Source organism: Hippopotamus amphibius, chromosome 1 (assembly GCF_030028045.1).
Source record: "Hippopotamus amphibius kiboko isolate mHipAmp2 chromosome 1, mHipAmp2.hap2, whole genome shotgun sequence".
Taxonomy (NCBI): Eukaryota; Metazoa; Chordata; class Mammalia; order Artiodactyla; family Hippopotamidae; genus Hippopotamus; species Hippopotamus amphibius.
Genome location: NC_080186.1, coordinates 4,337,844 through 4,354,858, shown reverse-complemented (window position 1 = coordinate 4,354,858; position 17,015 = coordinate 4,337,844). Strand labels below are relative to the sequence as shown.

General features: G+C 62.1%; 1 protein-coding gene across 3 annotated transcripts in view; it reads right to left on the bottom strand.

Moving 5' to 3' along the window:
• ESPN (espin) overlaps positions 1–11,992 on the bottom strand; it is a 30,152-nt gene extending 18,160 nt beyond the window's left edge. For all 3 annotated transcript variants that reach the window (XM_057748899.1, XM_057748910.1, XM_057748920.1), the window contains exons 1-2: positions 11,699–11,992; positions 8,424–8,617 (exon numbers count right to left, since the gene is read on the bottom strand). In XM_057748899.1, coding sequence (XP_057604882.1) covers positions 8,424–8,617; positions 11,699–11,992 — 488 coding nt within the window. The remainder of the gene's footprint in view (positions 1–8,423; positions 8,618–11,698) is intronic.
• Between the last annotated feature and the right edge of the window lie 5,023 nt (positions 11,993–17,015).

Genomic DNA, 17,015 nt, shown 5'->3' with positions numbered 1-17,015 from the left:
ATCAGGGCTCTGGGCCCCAGGAAGTGCAAATCTTCATTCGACTTTATATCCTCCCACCGGTCTGCCGCCCCCATCTATTTGCTCACGACATCACTCACACGCTCCGCCCCCACCATCCACACCCTCCCTCCCTCATCCAACTGCCAGCCGTGCGTCCACTAACGTGGGCACCAGGCCACCCCCTCCTCCATATGCCCCCACCCACCCTTGCATCACCCACCCATGACTTGGCCCCTCCCCCTCACACAGCTTGGACCCTCCCAGCTGACGTCTCCCTGTCCCTAAAACCCCACCCCTGTCCCCTTCCCTGACCCCCGACCCCAGGCTGCCTGCAGACCCCACCAGGCACCCAGCCCCAGCCCGCTCCATCCTCCGGACATGGGAAACCCCCTCCTCAGACACAGAGCCACCACGTCGGGGCTGACACCCAGCCTGGGACCGTGCCCGGCTGCCTGCCGTCACCACCCCCGTGTCAGGGGCACAGTGGTGTGACAGGCGGAGTCCCCCCCCACACTGCACCTCTGGAACGTGCCGGCTCTCGGCCACCGGCCTCCACGCCCCACTGCCAGCATCACCCTCCCCCCCATTCACATGCTGGTGCGTCAGGAACGGCCTGTTTAATATTTCATGACTGACACTCGATGGCCTGAATTATTCACCCCGTAACCAAGGCACAGCGAGTGCTGGGGGCCTGGGGCTTGGAGACTGGAGGGGCCACTGCCCAGAGCCCACTGGGCTGTCTCGGGGGAGGCCCGAGGCAGTGTACACAGCTCAGAGCACCAGATCTGCCCGGAGCCCTGTTCTCCCAGTCCACACCGCCTGGCAGGTATCCATGACCCACAGGTGCCCAGCCGGCCTTCTCAGAAGGTCTGAGAAGCTGGCACAGAGCAGGGCCCAAGCAGGAGGGGGCAGTCGTGCCCACAGCCTCCTGCCAGGCCCCTGGCTGACACCCCTAGCTGGCGTCCCTGGTATGGAGTGAGCACTCAGTCACCCATCCTGGAGTCACAGCCCCCAGCCCGGGAGACCCCAGAACGTGGGGCAGACTCGCTGATGAGCCAGGGTGAGAAAGGGGGTCCTGGCCTTGTTCCTCTCTTCTGTGTCGGCCTGGAGGCAAGAAGAATGAGCACCCTCGAGCTCACTGCAGTAAACTACGAACACATGGATGAGGGACTTCCCTGGTGCTCCAGCGGTTAAGATGCTGCACTTGCAATGCAGGGAGCGCAGGTTCAATCCCTGGTCAGGAAAGTAAGATCCCACAGGCTGCGCGGTGTGGCCAAGAGATTATATATATATGTGTGTGTGTGTATGTGTGTATATATATACACAGGAACAAAGTGAATTAATGAATTTAGTTGTTGTTTTTTTTTTTGGCGGCGCTTGTGGGATCCTAGTTCCTCAACCAGGGATTGAACCCAGGCCCTGGCAGTGAAAGTGCCAAGTCCTAACCAGTCGACCGCCTGGGGATTCCCATCACTAGTGTTGAAACTGATGGATGTGGATGGAGAGAGAAGTGACTTTATATGGCAGCAGCGATGAGAATAATGGAAGCAGTGACGGCGGGTATCACCTACTGAGCCGTCGCTCTGTGCCAAGCACGGGGACAAGCAAAGCATGCACGTTCTCCAGCTAGTCCTCCTAATGACCTCACAGGGTAGGTGTTAGCATCCTTCCCCTTTTACAGATGAGGAGACTGAGGCACAGAGGCCTAGGATCACTCGAGAAGCAGAGGGGGACCCGGCATGAGAAGAACCCGGTGTGTGAGCCGCCCATGAACGGTGCCTTGCCTCCCGTGTCTGTTCACAAAGGCGTCCACGAATGGGGTTAATCGTAGTCCCTGAGACATGCTTGCAGAGCCCTCAGCAAAGCCTGGTGCCATCGCTGCGTTTCAGGACCCCTCCTCCCTGTGCCTCTGGGAGGGCACTGCTGACCTGGGGTGTCCAGGCCCCGCCAGGCACAGGTCAGACTGGGCAGCATTTCTGCCGTGGAGAGTCGCTGCCTAGAGCAGATAGACGGGGTCTTGGGGGACCTCTGGCCTCAGGACCCCGCCCAGCTCCAGGCCATCGAACTCCAGCCATGGTGGCCCCATGGATGACTGGTCCAGTCCCAGCCCTGCCCTTGGCCCTGGCCTCCACCCACCACCCTGACTCTGTGGCGTACTATGCAGGGCCCCAGGGTGTCCTCTACCCTCCCGAGCCTCAGTTTCCACATGTGGCAAATGTGCATCACAACTGTGGCCTCTCCAAGCCTCATGTGAGAGACAGAAGAGGAAGCTTTGGAAAATTGCGCTTCCTCCCAGGGAAGGCAGGGCTTGGCTTCCTGGTACCGCTGCCACAGCCTGACCAGCCAACCCCCTCACCCGTCCCCTGGGCCTCCACACTGTCCCCTCCAAGCTACCAGCCTCCCCTGACGCGGCCCTAACAGGTGCCCTTCCTCCCACCGAACACCCTCTCCTCTTGGCTACACACAAGCACACACCAGGCCCTCGAACCCTGCCCAACCTCCAGATGCTGGGATGCCCCAGGACCTCCTTTCTGAACACGCTCTGCCCCTGGTGAGGTCATCTACTTCCCAGGGTTAAAGGCCACCTGTACCCAATGCGGCTCAAATCTCCAGCTCGGACCTGGAGTACATGTGGCCCCCATCTCAGCTCACTCAGTCACCTGTGCATCGCGCAGATTCTCAAACTTTGTGTCTTTACGTGAAGCAAATCTCTCCACACTCGCCCTCACCCCCCCCCCCCCCACTGTCCCCATTTCAGTAAAGGACACCAGGCCACCCTTCCTTGACTTCAAGCTCTAGGAGTCTTTGGAAACCCTTGACCCTTGAGCTCTTTATACATCTGCGTCTCCCTAACAACCATCACATAAATCATATTTTTCTCCCTCTTGGGAACAAAGATGATATCAACCGATTGTAATGATTAAGCAAGTCACCCTGATGACACAAAAGAAACATGGAATGCTCGTAAGGGGTTGCTGGAAATCTCCATCCAAGATTGGCACCAGCTTACTGTAACCATTCCACTAGGAACAAGAAGTGACCCGCCCACGGAAGCAGACTCCGGTCAAAGAACAGCGTTTCCAGTGGCCCTCCCCACTGGCAATCACTTCTGCCCCAAGGGGAGTCCAGTAGGGGATGATCTCCACAAGGATTAGATCTGGTTGTGCGGTAAGGTCTCTCGGAACAGAAAGTCTCGGAGTCTTTGGCTGTTCTCCCTCTCTTATCCTCTAATCATGCCTCCTGACTTATTTGAAATGTTCCCAAATTAGGCCTGGCCCAGGGAAGAAATGCAGCCCTGATTTGAGGGAGATTCTAGAACAGTCAGCTTTACACCCAATCCATCAGCAAGCCTGGAATATCCCCAGAAGCCGTCACTGGTCTGCGATTCTCCCAGCCTTCCAGGCCCTCAGGCCCCAGCCCCGGCCAGTTCCACCTACAGCGCTCCCACACCAGGGCTTGGCATGGCTGGTCCCCTCCCATTCAGCTCTCACCTCCTTGGAGAGGGCTTCCTGGATCCCCTCAATTAAAAAAAAAAAAACCCAACCTCTTCCTACAAACCCACGTTTCACTTCATAGCACTTGTTCCTCTTGAATTGTCTTGGCACTTTTTTCATTCATTCCAGGGACACATATTGCGAGGCTGCCACACGCCAGGACAGGCAGAGCCATGAACACAGCGCAGACCTGCCCTCTCAAGCTTGGTTCCACCAGGGCTGCCGGATGCACCCCGACGCACTGGAGAATAAGCACGAACGCCTCTGCGTGCACACACGCTCTTGACCTGGCTCCTTCTTTGCCCCGGGAGCCCCTCAAGTTGGCTCCATGAAGCCATGAAGATGCACCACATCCCTAGCACTGGTGAGGCTGGGCACGTAGGGTACATTTGGATGCTAGTTGTTGAGTGAATAAATGTGGGTGTGAGTGGGCAGCCAGGCCCGGAGCTCTGTGATGCCTCCTCGCACATGACCTTAGCTGGTGCATTTGCCAGACAGGCCCCAGGAGGCCCAGAAGGGAGTTCTGTCTGAGGTCACGGGCAGTGAGCTGCCGACAGGGCTGGATAAGACCCAGGGATTCCAGACTCCTCAGTCCTTCTGTGAGTATCTACTGAGTGTCAGGCGCTGGGCATACAGGACGGGGAAGAAGAGATGCCCTCATTGCTTGGGGAGATGGATGGTAAGAGGATGTGCTGAGATGCACAGAAAGTAATGCCAGGTAATGAGGAGGGTGCAGGGAAAATAAGGTGGGAGAGGAAGACCGGGGTGGGGGGCGGGGGGGGGAGCATGTGTCGTGGGGGGTGTGTGTGATGACCTGAAGGAGGCTGGGGCAGGCCCTCCTGAGGAGGGGAGATGGAGCAAAGACTCGAAGGGGGAAGGGAGCAGCCACGGGCTCTCTGGGGAAGAGAGTGAGGCAATGGGAATGGCCTGTGCAAAGGCCGAAGGTCAGAGGGCACTGGCCTGTTGCAGGAGCAGCAAGGAAACCTGGGAGGTAAAGCAGAATTGGTGATTAGCGAGCAGCTGGAGGTGAGATGTGAGAGGGCCTCTGGGCTGCTCTAAGGAAGTGGCCTTTCCTGTCTGTGAGCGAGGAACCTGTGGCCAGTCCAGGGATCCGACCTTTGGTCTCAAACGTGAGCACAGCCAGACAGGAAGCGGGCAGGGGAGGGCAGAGAGGCCAGCTGGGGCCCCAGGGACATGACAGGCTTGGACAGGTGGAGGTGAAGGCTGTCCCCACTGAGAGGGGCTTTACCTGACTTCACCCGGCCCCTCCTTTCTCAGAGCCCCCACCTGGGTCAAGGTCCCCAGTGTGCCCCTTTGGGCTCCCCCAGGGCCTGCTGCCCAGGAGACATCCGCGAACACCAACAGGTGCCCGGCAGGGAAGGGCAGCCCCAGGCCCAGGCAGAGCCCCCAGCCTTCTAAGCGGGACCTGAGCCACAGGCTTGGGGCTCCCTGATAGGTGAGCAGTGAGGTTTCCTGCTCAAGGCAGGGGCTGCCTGAACCCTTCCAGCTGGACAGGGCTCCAGGGGCAGCCAGGCTCCATGAAGCTGTGCACTAAGGAAGGAAAAGGGGGCGTCCCAGGTGAACTTGAAAAGGCCCACAGAGATTAGCACCTGGACCACGAGTGCGAGACAGACCCAGAGAGGAGGTGCAGTTTGGCCAAGGCCACAGAGGGAGCCAGCAGGACCCCGGGTGGACAGTTAGCCTCTCAGAGACACCATTTCTGAATCTGCAGCACGTGAGGCAGGGACGTTTGTCTGTTTGGTTCACCAAGGTATCCAGGACACTTGGAACACTGCCTGGCCCAGAGCAGGTGCTTAAGAAACATTAGTTGGGTGAGTCAATCTGTAAAATGGGCTGATGACAGAGCTACTGCCTAGGGTGAGGCTCAGACCACTGCTTGGTGTCAGACCGCTAGTAGATACTTAGCAGGTGGGAGCTGGTCTGAAATTTTTGGGCAGGCTGGTTTTCCAGCTCTATGACTGGTAGACCACTGTGGGGCCCTGGGGGAAGGAAAGGCCTGGAGGCCTGCCCCCGCCCCCCATTCTCTCCAGCCTGGACGCTCAAGCCTAAGGGTCCCAGCTGAGCCCAGGGCTCCCCTCTGGCTACTCGGGCCCCCAGCGAGCACATGGTCAAGGCGTGAGATGATTCCTGGGCCCCAAGACCCTGCCAGCAGGATGGTCAGGAGCTCTAAGGGCTACCACCTGCTCCTCATCCCTTCTGAGCCCCAAATGGGGATGTGGACACGTGGTCCCCCTCCACCAGCCAGCAGTGCTCCTGGCCAGGAGGGCTGAGCCTCCCAACTGTACTTCCCTCGGACCCAGGGCCTGAAACAGCCCCAGCCCAGCTCCTGCCAGTCCCCGTGCCTGTAGCGGCAGGACTCTTTTTCCCCAGGGGGCTCAGAGGGAGGGTCTGAGGTCATGGTGGCAATTGTGCTGCCCCTGGGAGGACTTGCCCAGTGGACTGGGGTAGACTGCAGGAGGGGTGGGTGGGTACAGGCCATTCCTGAAGTCCTTCCTAATTCCCCAAGGGGCAGCCCAGCATTGGTCGGCCCTCCCAGGAGGCCGCCCAGCCCTCCTGCTCCTCCGCAGCTTGTCGCAGCCATGGCTCACGGCTGCCCACAGCCTCCCTGGCAGGATCGAGTTTCCCACCGGTAGGAGCTCTTCCTCCCTCACCTGCCGCCAGGGAGAGCTGAGCCCTTGTGAATAATTCACAGCGTTTCACAGTGGGCCCAGGGAGGCTCAGGAGGCAGGTGGCCTCCGCAGCCCAGCCGGGCTGCCTGGGTCCCCTGATTGTACCCCACGGCCCGGGGCAGCCTGTGCCTTTGCCCCTCCCCCGCGCCCAGCCCTGGGGTCCCCAGCCTTGGGGGCAGAAATCTCTATCTCTGAGGTAGGAAGTGGGCACGGCCCCCAAATCCCCCAGCCAGCAGGCCTCCCCTCGATGCCCAGCGCCCCCCTCCTGCCTGAGCCCAGCCTGGCAATCACACAAAAGCGCCTCCTTATCAGCCGGGTCCCAGGCCTCTGTCTGCCTCCTTGAGATTCATAGGGGACTGGTGGCTCATCAGGCCAGGCCATCTGGCCCCAGAGTCGGTGCCAGGGCCCAGCCATGGCCAGCACCCCAGCCTGGCCTGGGAAGGGTCAGGGTTCCCCAGGCCCAGAGCCTGCAAGGGTGTCCCCAGCACCGCCAGAGCCTTCCTGAGGCTGGAACCCCAGCCCACGGAGGCTCATCCCAGGCCCAGACTTCTCAGTGAGGAGGGGCTCCGAGGCCAGCCTAGGGCTTCACCCCTGCCCCCACCAGCACTTCCAGGGGCGGGGCAGAGCCCCTCAGTTCACACCACTGGCTGCCACCAGCCTGTCTTCCTGGGACCCATTATGCACGATGGGGGAGGCTGGCGGGTGTGAGAGGAAGACCACAGCCTGTCTCTCCCCCTTAGGGCCTCAGTGTCCTCCGTGTTAAGTGAGGGGGCGGTGTCAGAACCCCCTGGGTGGGAGTGGGGGTGGGGACACGCACGGGGCGTCCAGGACCAGGTCCCCGGGGTCCTGATGGCTGCAGGTTGGGAGCCTGCCATCGAGGGTATCTGGGGGTCTCCTCCTTGAAATCCCACTGCTTTTGATGTGACCCAGACCCTAGCTTGTCCAGAAGCAGAGGATTCACGCCAAAGTGGTACCCAGTGGCCTCTGGCAGGGACGGCTGTGAGGAGACCCCCCTGCTGGTCTCCCACGAACCAAACGAGGGGACCCCTTGCTTAGCGAGACCAAGCCAGCCTCAGCCGTCCTGGGCCCGGCCTGGGGGCTTTAGGCTGCCCCGCATCCACACCAGCATGCCTGCTGCCTGGTAGCCAGTGGATGGACAGCCTCCCTCAAGAGTGGAGGACAGGGGCTTCCTAGGTGGCGCAGTGGTTAAGAATCCACCTGCCAATGCAGAGGTCACGGGTTCGATCCCAGCTCCAGGAAGATCCCCCATGCCGCAGAGCAACTAAGCCCGTGTGCCAAAAAAAAAAAGAGTGGAGGACAGACCTTCCCACCCTGTCCCTGTGACTGCTCTCCTGAGGTTGGGTCCTCTGTTGCCACTTATTCCCCAGGCACCCCCTTGAACGGACACAGGTCACCAGTCAGAGCCCCTGTCTGTTGGGTCCGCGGGGCCCCTGGTATCCCGCTCTCTCAGGCAGGATCTCTCAGGCCTTTCCCCCAAGACCTCTGCCTCCCTCCAGGCGCACCTAAGACCTGGCTCCCTCCCTGCCCCAGGACCCCCTCCCCGTGATGCCCATGCTCTGCACTGAACCCCATTCTTCTGCACCCCCACCGCACTCTGGGGTGCACTCAGCCTGCTGCTCAGCTGCCTTCTCCGACCAGCCGCTCGCCAAGGGCCTGGGGAGGTTTGGGAGCCCCATTCCCCTGGGGAGTGGGACTGAGCTGCCAGCCACAGCGGAGGGCAAGCTGCTCTCGGACAGGCCGGGGGCTGTGGGGCCGGGGGGCAGGGTGGGGTTCTGGGCAGAAGGCCTCTCCCTTCACTGCTGGATGATTGATGTGGCCCCTCCTCCTTCCTGACCAGGGGTCCAGGAGATGCTCTTCAGCCCTAATGCCCCATTTAGGACAGTCTGCAAACCAGCACAGGCCAGAGCTGGACAGTCTCCTGCTGCGGGCTGCGAGCACCCTGGCGATGAGCAAGGGGTCTGCGAGCCCCGCTGCTCAAGCGTAGCACGTGCTGGGGGTGTCTGCTCACGGGGCTCTGGGGCACGTGGCTGTGGGCAGCCTGCCAGGAGGGGTGACCTCCAGCTTGGGTGGGCGCTGTCTCTGGCCAGGCCCCCGGCCCCTGGGCTGGCCCAGAAGCAGTAGCTCCCCTGGCATGCTGGAGGGGCCCGGCCGACTTCGGGCATCCCCCAGAGCCCCGGCCCACCCCACCCAGAGGCCCCCTGAAGAGGAGGGTCCTTACTCAGGGTGGCGCCCGACGAGAAGCCTCAGGGAGGGGAAGTCTCCTTTGGCGGCGGCATAGTGAACAGGCAGGGCGCCTGTGTCTGTGGCCGCGGTGGGGTCCCCACCGCCGTGACGCAGCAGCCAGTTCACCACCTCAGGGTGGCCGAAGCGGGCAGCCAGGTGTAGGACTGTGGCACCAGAACTGTCTTTGTCCTGCGGGGGGAGCAGAGCCCCTTAGTCCTAATGCCTGGTCCAGCCCCCATCCCTCGCGCAGACCATGTCCTGCATCCCACCAGCCACGGGGGCAGTTCTGTCCTCGGGCACCTAACTGGCCATCTTTGAACCTCAGTCCCTAGTGGCAGTCCATGCCACCCATGCTGGGCTTTCTGAGGCTGCAGGGCCCCTCGTCGTCCTCCCAGCAGGACCACCTGCCTGCCACCCAGGTGCTCAGGGAACGCCTGTAGGAGTAACTGGGCCAGGAAGGGTGGGCTGCTGGGCCTGCTGTCAGGGTCCCCGCATGCAGCCCTTGCCTCCTCCCTCTCCCCCTCCGCAGGTGTCACATGGGAAGAGGCCTCCAACAACCCAACCTCAGTGCAGAGAACTGCCCCCCCCCCAGCAGACGCCCTGCTCCCAGCCCCCAGGGAACAGGCTGTGTTCTTGCCCTGTGGAGGAGGAAGCCTCTGGCTACTGGTGGGCAGGGCCCAGGCAGTCAGCCAGTGCTGGTAGGAGTGGGCTAGAGGTAGCCCCTGGGAAGGGCTTGGGCGAGACCCCCCTCCCGGGCACCCCAAAGGAGACGGGCTGATGGTTTGGGCCCAGAAGTGCTGATTGAGTCTTCCATGACATTCCGGTGTGTGTGTCTGTTGAGGGAGGGGTTTTGGCAAATGCTCTCGTGTGACCTGCCAGCCGAGGCGGAGAGACACCAGGGACCCATAAGTCTGGACACAGAGGCTGGGAGTTTGGGAGAGTGGGCGCTGGTTCTAGAACAGAACGAGCTCCCTGTGCCAAGCACGTGGGATGACAGAGAGGTGGGCAGGGAGCTGGGCAGGGGCACGGGGGAGGGGGTGGGGCAGCCATGGAGGCGGGCACAGGCTACCAGGGTCAGAGAAGGGAAGCCACTCTGCCCCTCAGCCCAGAGAGGGGGCACCTCGGGAACAGGTGTGGCCGAGGCAGTGGGAGCTGGAGAGACCCTGGGCTTAAGGAAGGTGAATTTCAGCAGCGGGAGAGCCTCTGAGGCGCCCCTAAGAAATGCGGAGAAAAGAGGGGACAGAGGGAACGGGGCCCAGGGGCACGGCGGGGAGGTCACAGTCAGGCTACGGGGTGAGGGGCAAACAGACGGGCAGCTGGGCAAGAGCAGAGGCAGAGAGGAAGGGGAGGCAGAGAAAACAGCCTACAGGAAGCTCAGGACGATGCTGAGACCCCTGTGCGTGGGGAACGCCGGGGAAGACCAGAGACCAGCTCAGTCTGGCCTCCTGAGCCCAGGGGACAAGGCTAGCTAGAGGTGACCCAGACAGGCCCACAGCCAAGTACGCCCTGAGCCCCAGCTCTTGACAAAAGCCCTCACTTCCCACTGGCCTTGGGGACTGGGGCTCTGAGACTCCAGGGAGCTCTGATGGCTCTGGGCCTCTGGATGGGGGTGGCAGTAAGGAGAGGATCACAGGCCCATGACCTGTCCCCAGGGCTCCAACAGCTACGCTGGCCCCGGGAGCCTCACATGCTGTGGCCTGCACCTTAAAGCAGCTTATCTCCCTGGGCTGAGCAGGGCCCCGGATCGAGGTCATCCTCCTCTACACACACACACTTCCACCCCCAGCACCCAGGCCCAGTGCGGCTAGAGGGCGGGAGATTGATAAGCCGGGCACAAGGCCACCTACTCCTCCACCTCCTCTCCAGTGGCTGGAGAGGCTTCCAGCCAAGCCTGTACACCAGCATCAGGGAGGCATGCCACCTCCCAAAAGAGTGGGCGGGGACCGTGTGCCAGGAAGTCCTGATAACAGAGCTGGCCAGAGATAAGGGGCCAGGCCGTCCCCCAGGAAGGGCGGGAATGGGGGCCTTGCCATCCTGAGGCCAAAAGGTGGGGCCTGGGGCCTGGCCATCCCCATGGCACAGCCACCCTGCTCGGCCTCCTCTCCTTCTGCGTCCAGTTAACACAGTGGTCCTGCAAGTGAGAAATCAGTTCTGTTCCTCCCTGCACTGGCTTTCCCCTGCAAGCAGAGTATGGTGCAGATCCCTAACCCCAGCCTACGAGACCCTCTAGACCTGGCCCCACTGGCTGCTCCCTCCCTCACCCCACTGCAGCCACAGGACAAGAATGTGTACCCCTCAGGGCTCTGTACTTCCTGCTCCTGTGCTCAGAATTCTCTGGTCATCACCTGGCCACTTCCTTCCCATCAGCCAAGACTCCCTTCAGAGGTCACTCCTCAGAGGGACCTTCCCTGGCCACCTTCCCAAGCAGCTCCCTGTGGCTCTCCACCACATGGCCTAGCAGTACCTGGTGGTACCTGGTTTGCTTTCTAGCCTGGTGTGTGCTGGTCATTGCCCCGAAGGCCTGGCAGCTCCAGGAGATCAGGAGCACACCGGCATCCCAGGGCCTAGATGCTGTTGGATGCTCTGCTTCCAGCAGGACTGAGTGGGAGAGCTACACATCGGGGCCTGAACCTGAGCTGCCTCCTGCAGCTCAGGAGAGGCCAGGCTGGCTCATACCAGCCTGGTGGCCACGGAGCGAGACCCAGTGGGGTCTCAGGGCAGGAGGACACAGGCTGGGCTGAGGAAGCTGGGAGGCGGGAAGGTGCTGATGTCCTGGGATCAGCTCAGGTCCTGGGAAGGCCCCATTTACCAGCATCCCCCCATCCCAGGCCTTAGGGATACATGCACCTCAGCCGAGGGTGGGCTGTAGGATTTTGTGCACCCCCGCTTCCCCCACCTGATCCTGGAGGACAAGGGCTTCTGACTCCAGGCTCTTTGTTCCCCCGCCCAGTCTCCGGGACTCCCTGGATCAGTGTGTCCCCCCCTCCATCCCCCAGCTTAAATCCTATCCCCGTTGAGCCCAGTTCCATTCTAGTTTTCTATCACCCAGATGCTCTTCTAGGCGGTGGCCAGGGCTTGCCAGACCATCTGCCCGGGTTCTCTCAATCCTGCGAGCCCACCCCGCCCCAAGCCTCCTGGGGGGGAGCTCCGAAGCAGGCTCAGTTGGGAGGCGCCCAAGCCCACCCACCCTTGAGCTCCGAGGGCTCCGGAGCAGAACTCTCTCCGGGCGGAGGAAGCCCCCGGGGGGCCCAGGGAGCGGCGCGGACTCACCCACACGCTGCAGCCGCCCTGCGAGAGCAGCCACTGCAGGCAGGAGAGGTGGCCGGTGGCGGCGGCGTCGTGGGCCGGCGTGGCGCCGTTGCGCGCGCGGGCCGCGGCGGGCAGGCCGGCCTCCTCCACCAGGAAGCGCAGGCAGTGCAGCCTGCCCGCGCGGGCCGCGTAGTGCACCGGCAGCGCGTCCAGCGGGTCGCGCTGCGAGGGCGCCAGCAGGCGGGCGGCGTGCAGGGACCTCAGCACGTCCAGGTCGCCCTGGCGCGCCGCCTGCAGCGCCTGCTCCAGGGCCATGGTGCCGCCCGCGGCGCCGCGACCCGGGCTCAGCGCGGCTCCCGGGGCGCCATGCGCCCGTCCTCGGGCACCCGGAGCGCCGGCGGCGCGGCCGTCGGGGCCTGCGGGTGGGGAGGCGGAGCGGCTGCCGGCCCGGCCTCTGCCCCGCGCTGCCTGGCCGGCTCCGCTCCGCCCCGCCTCCGCCGTGCTCTGGGGCTGGGCCCCCCGCCCCACCGCGCGCCCCGCTTGGGCCTCGGGCCCGCCCCCCGCACCGCCTCCGCCCCGCCCCGCCCGCCGGCCCGAGTCCCCCGCCCTCCCCTGCGACACCGGCGGTGCGCCCAGAGACTTCTCTCCAGAAAAGCAGACCCCGGGACTTCCCTGGTGGTACAGTGGTTAACAATCCGCGCTCCCATCCCGCACGAGGCATGGTGTGGACGAAAATTTAAAAAAAAAAAAAAAAAAAGCAGACCGGGAGGGTGATCAGAGCCGTCCAGGCGCTGGCGGGCCCCCAGGCAAATTGATTCATCCACGCAGTGCCGGTTCCAGACGCTGAGGACGCAAGTCACCAAACGATGACCGCAATTCCAGAGAGTGACAAGTGCGATCCGAACAGGAAAACGGGGACTTAGTGAGTTATAGGGGCTACGTGGGCAGTCGGGGAAAGGGCCATCTGGAGAGATGTGCTGGGCTGGGCTTTATTCAAAGGCGCAGTATGTAGGTGCATTCCAAGCCAGGGAGACTTCCAGGGCAAAGGCTGTGGGCAGGAACAGGCCTAACAAGGCCCTCGGGGGCTCTGGGGCTCTGGGTCTATGCCCTGGCAGATGGGATGGGTGCTGGGTCCTCAGCCCTCCTGGGTCCCTCCAGGCCCCAAGACCTGTCCACACATCTCGCCAAGGGAGGGAGGGAGGAAGGGAGGGAGGGAGAGAATGGGGAAAGGACAGGGAGGCCTGGTGTGTTCTGGTTTCCGGATCTAGAGACCCTGTGCTCAGAGAGCGCCCAGAGCTGCTGTCTGGGGTGTGTGTGTGTGTGTGTGTGTGTGTTGGGGGGAGTCCACCGTGCGCTTGAGGGCCTGGGGCTGCCACATGGAGAGAGACGGGAAAGCAGGCATGCAAGGGGAGGTGCGCCTGAGCAGTCACTGGGGGAGCAGGGCCAGGACCCCTCCCGGAGGGTGCAGGATGGCCCTGGGAGGGCAGCGGGCCAGGAGAGCACAGGTGCACCGCCCGGTCCTGCCTGCCTGGCCGGAAGCCCTTCGTGGGAGCTGGAGGGAGGCACAGCCCGCTGGACAGGAGGAAGAACTGCTAGATGGGGTCTGTGGGAGCACAGTCAGCACATCCGGCAACCTCGAAACACCCTGTGCCCTTCCTCCACCCCATCTCCCCACCGCCCCGCTGGAGCCCGCGAGGGCTCTGTCCCGGGCTGTTGCACCCAGCGCCTGGCGCAGCAGGCTCAGGACGGTGCTGGAAACGCCTTCGAGGCGAGCGGCTCCCGCGAACAGCGCGAGTCCAATTCTCCGGAGCGGCCACCAGGTGGCGGCACCTGCAATGGCTTCCCGCGCTCCGTGGCGCTCTCCCGAACCCGAGCCTCTGGGCCTGAGGGGCCAGGTGGGTGTCCAGCCACCTCCACCACCCCAGACCCGCCTGTCCCGCATGGGACCTGTGGCTGCTGGGATCTGGGACCCCTACCCCCTGGTTTGCAAACAAGGGGAGGGAGGAGTCTTATCCTGGCAGCCTCAGGGCTCTGGCTGTCCCTTGGGCCTGCGGCAGCCACCCTCCTGGAGCCTAGCTGGCAGCAGGTGTACCCTGAGGCCTGCGAGTGGCAGGGATGCTTTGAGGACAAAGAGCTAAAATGGCTTACATTTTTAAAAAATAATAAATTATTTACTTATTTATTTGGCTGCTCCGGGTCTTCGTTGTGGCACGTGGGATCTAGTTCCCTGACCAGGGATGGAAACTGTGCCCACTGCATTGGGAGGGCAGAGTCTTAGCCACTGGACCACCAGGGAAGTCCCTAAAGTGATTTACCTTGAGGGCCCCTCCCCTGTGCCTCCTCCATGAAAAAAAACAACAACCCTGCAATTCATGTCTTTCACTTCCAAGTTGGCTCCTCTGGTCCTGGACACCCTCATCTATCAAATGGTTTTGTCATTTTGGCATCCAGATCAGGGTGATGTGCTGCTGCTGTGGCACTGGACAAGGCAGAAGAGACATCCCTGAGGCCCTCCCCCTGCTGATAGGAACATCTCCATAAAAGTCACGTGTGAGCACCCATCCTTGTTGACCATCTTCTCAGACTCCTTTCTGAGGATGCCACTCAAAGTCAGGTTGAGATCCAGGCCTTCTCTGTCCTCTCTGGGCTGCACTGGGTCCACCAGGTCCTCCCCAGCATCTCTAGAGAGCCCACGCCAGCAAGAACACATTTTTGGAATCCCTACTGCTTACCAGGCACCCTGCCAAGCTTCTCATATTTAATTCCATAGGGAAGCTATGAGAGAGGTACAACACTGTACCCATTTTACAGCTGGGGAAATGGAGGCACAGGGAGGTGGCTTTTTAAAAACTTGTTTATTTGGTTTTGTTTATGGTTTCCTTTGCTGTGCAAAAGCTTTTAAGTTTCATTAGGTCCCATTTGTTTATTTTTTGTTATTTTCATTACTGTAGGAGGTGGATCAAAAAAGATCTTGCTGTGATTTATGTCAGAGAGTGTTCTGCCTATGTTTTCCTCTGGGTTTTTGTTTTTTTTTTTAATATTTACTTAGTTATTTTGGCTGCACTGGGTCTTAGTTGCGGCACACAGGATCTTTGTTGTGGCACGTGGACTCTTAGCTGTGGCAAGCATGTGAGATCTAGTTCCCCGACCAGGGATGGAACCCAGGCCTCCTGCATGGGGAGCACGGAGTCTTACCCATTGGACCACCAGGGAAGTCCAGAAGAGTTTTATAGTATCCAGTCTTACATTTAGGTCTTTAATCCTTTTTGAGTTTATTTTTGTGTATGGTATTAGAGAATGTTCTAATTTCATTATTTTACATTGCTTGTTTTTGTTTTTTAATGTGTCTTGCCCAAGGTGACACAAATAGAAAGGGGCAAAGCTCAGAGGCTGACACTCATAGAGGTGAGGCTGCTGTGCACCTGAAGTTCCCCCTGCCAGAGCACCCCCTATGTCCCCCTGCCACCATCCAGATGTCAGCTTAGGGGCTCCCTCCCTCACCAGAAGGCTTTCTCTCATCCTTCTCCTGGGATCACGCCATCTGCCCACCCCAGTTATGTGGAAGGCACCTGTTCAGACCTCTTTCCCCACCCAAGGGCAAGGACCCAGGTGGAAGGTGTCCCCACTGTACTCTAAGTGGTCCCAGCTTCCCTAAAGCCTGCACCCCCACATCCTGTCCACCTGGTTGTCTTACCTAAGTTCCCCTGGTTATAAATGACTCCTTCCTCCAGGCAACCAGCAACCTCCCCAGAATCCTTTGGTTGAAGGGAACAGCAGTGGGAGATTAGAGGAGAGACTTTAAAAATCTGGGGTAACTGGAATTCCCTGGCAGTCCAATGATTAGGGCTCCACTGTGGTTAGTGCTTCCACTGCAAGGAGCTCGGGTTCAATCCCTGCTCAGGGAACTAAGATTGCAAGCCAGCCAGTGAGGCAGAGAGAGAGAGAGAGAGAGAGGGAGAGAGAATAATTAATGACCTTGGAGGAGACCGGCCCACAGGTACTCTCTCGACGACGGGAGGGGACAGTGGCTCGGGCATGCCCAGGCCCTGCTCCGCTATGCGTGCTGATTTGTTCTCCCAGCACTGTTACAAGGGTTAGTGGGGGTGAAGACCAAAAGGCGCTCGGGGTACAGCGTATGCTCCCTAAGCGGTGGCCAGTCAGCTAGGGGTGGCTCGAGCTCCCACTCGCCCGGCTGCTCCGGGCCCCCTCCTGATGGGCTCGCTGGCCTTCTCAGGCCCTGCTGGAGGGGCACCGGCCGGGGGACGTAGGCCGAGCGTCGAAGGTGGGGCGCGGAGATGGGGTTTGGGCGGAGGGGGAAAGGGGCCCGTCCAGCACCCAGGACAGCGCCGGTCGGCTCCGCCCTGCGGTGCCTCCCCCCGGCCCGGCTGGGTGGGTCCAGCCCGCCATCCGTCCGGGGGGTCGGCCCGGAGGTCCGCGGTGCTGGCCGTTGCGCCGCAGCCGGTTGAGGGAGGGCAGCCCGGAGCAGATGGGCGGGGGACGCCCAGCCGGTCTGCGGCAGCAACGGCCACGCGGCGCGGAGGCGGGCCCCGAGCGCCGCTGGGGCCGGAGGCGGGCAGCGAAGAGCTGGCACTCGGGACCGCCCCGCCCCGGCCGTCACGTGAGCGCCGACTGTCGCGCGGGTGGGAGCCCGGAGCTGGAGCCGGGGGAAAGAAAGTGAGCTCCGAGTGCTCCTGGGTCGCCTCGTCCTCCCTGGGCCTCAGTTTCCCCATTCAAAACCGAGGACGGGGGTACCAGGCGGCCCTAACTCGGTGAGGGCCGGAGGAGTCTACGCAGCCAGCCGGGTCCTTGGCCAGTTCCCAGCCGATAGAGCCGGAGCAGGTTGAGATCTCGGTCTCCCCTGCCAGCCCCGCAGAACAACGGGTGGGGCGAGTCCCTCCCCCTAGTAGAAACCCGAGTGGGAGCTCCCCGAGGCCCGGGACTTGGGGGTCCTGCCGCCGCTGGGTCCCCTGTCCAGGCTCAGGGCGGGTCTCAGAGGAGGCGCTGATCCCGAATGAGGGAAGCAGGGCGGCGCCGGCAAGGAGGGACAGGGGCGGGGCCCCACCCGCTGGCCTCCTGCCCGCGGGGTCGGGGCAGCGAGGGCAGCGACGGCGCCCACACACCCCGCCGCAGGTGCTCTGGGAGGAGGGCGCCCCGGGCCCGCGACCCCGCCGCCGATGGGACGCGAAGGCCAGGAGCGAGATCCCGGGGGCTCCGCGGTCCACGCCCCCCGCGCAGGGACAAAGGCGGAGCTGGGACCCATAGGCTGCCTGACTCGGTGGGGCGGGGCGGGGCGGGCGCCGCTGCCTCCTTAAAGCCGGGCTGCGGGCGTGGCGCGCGC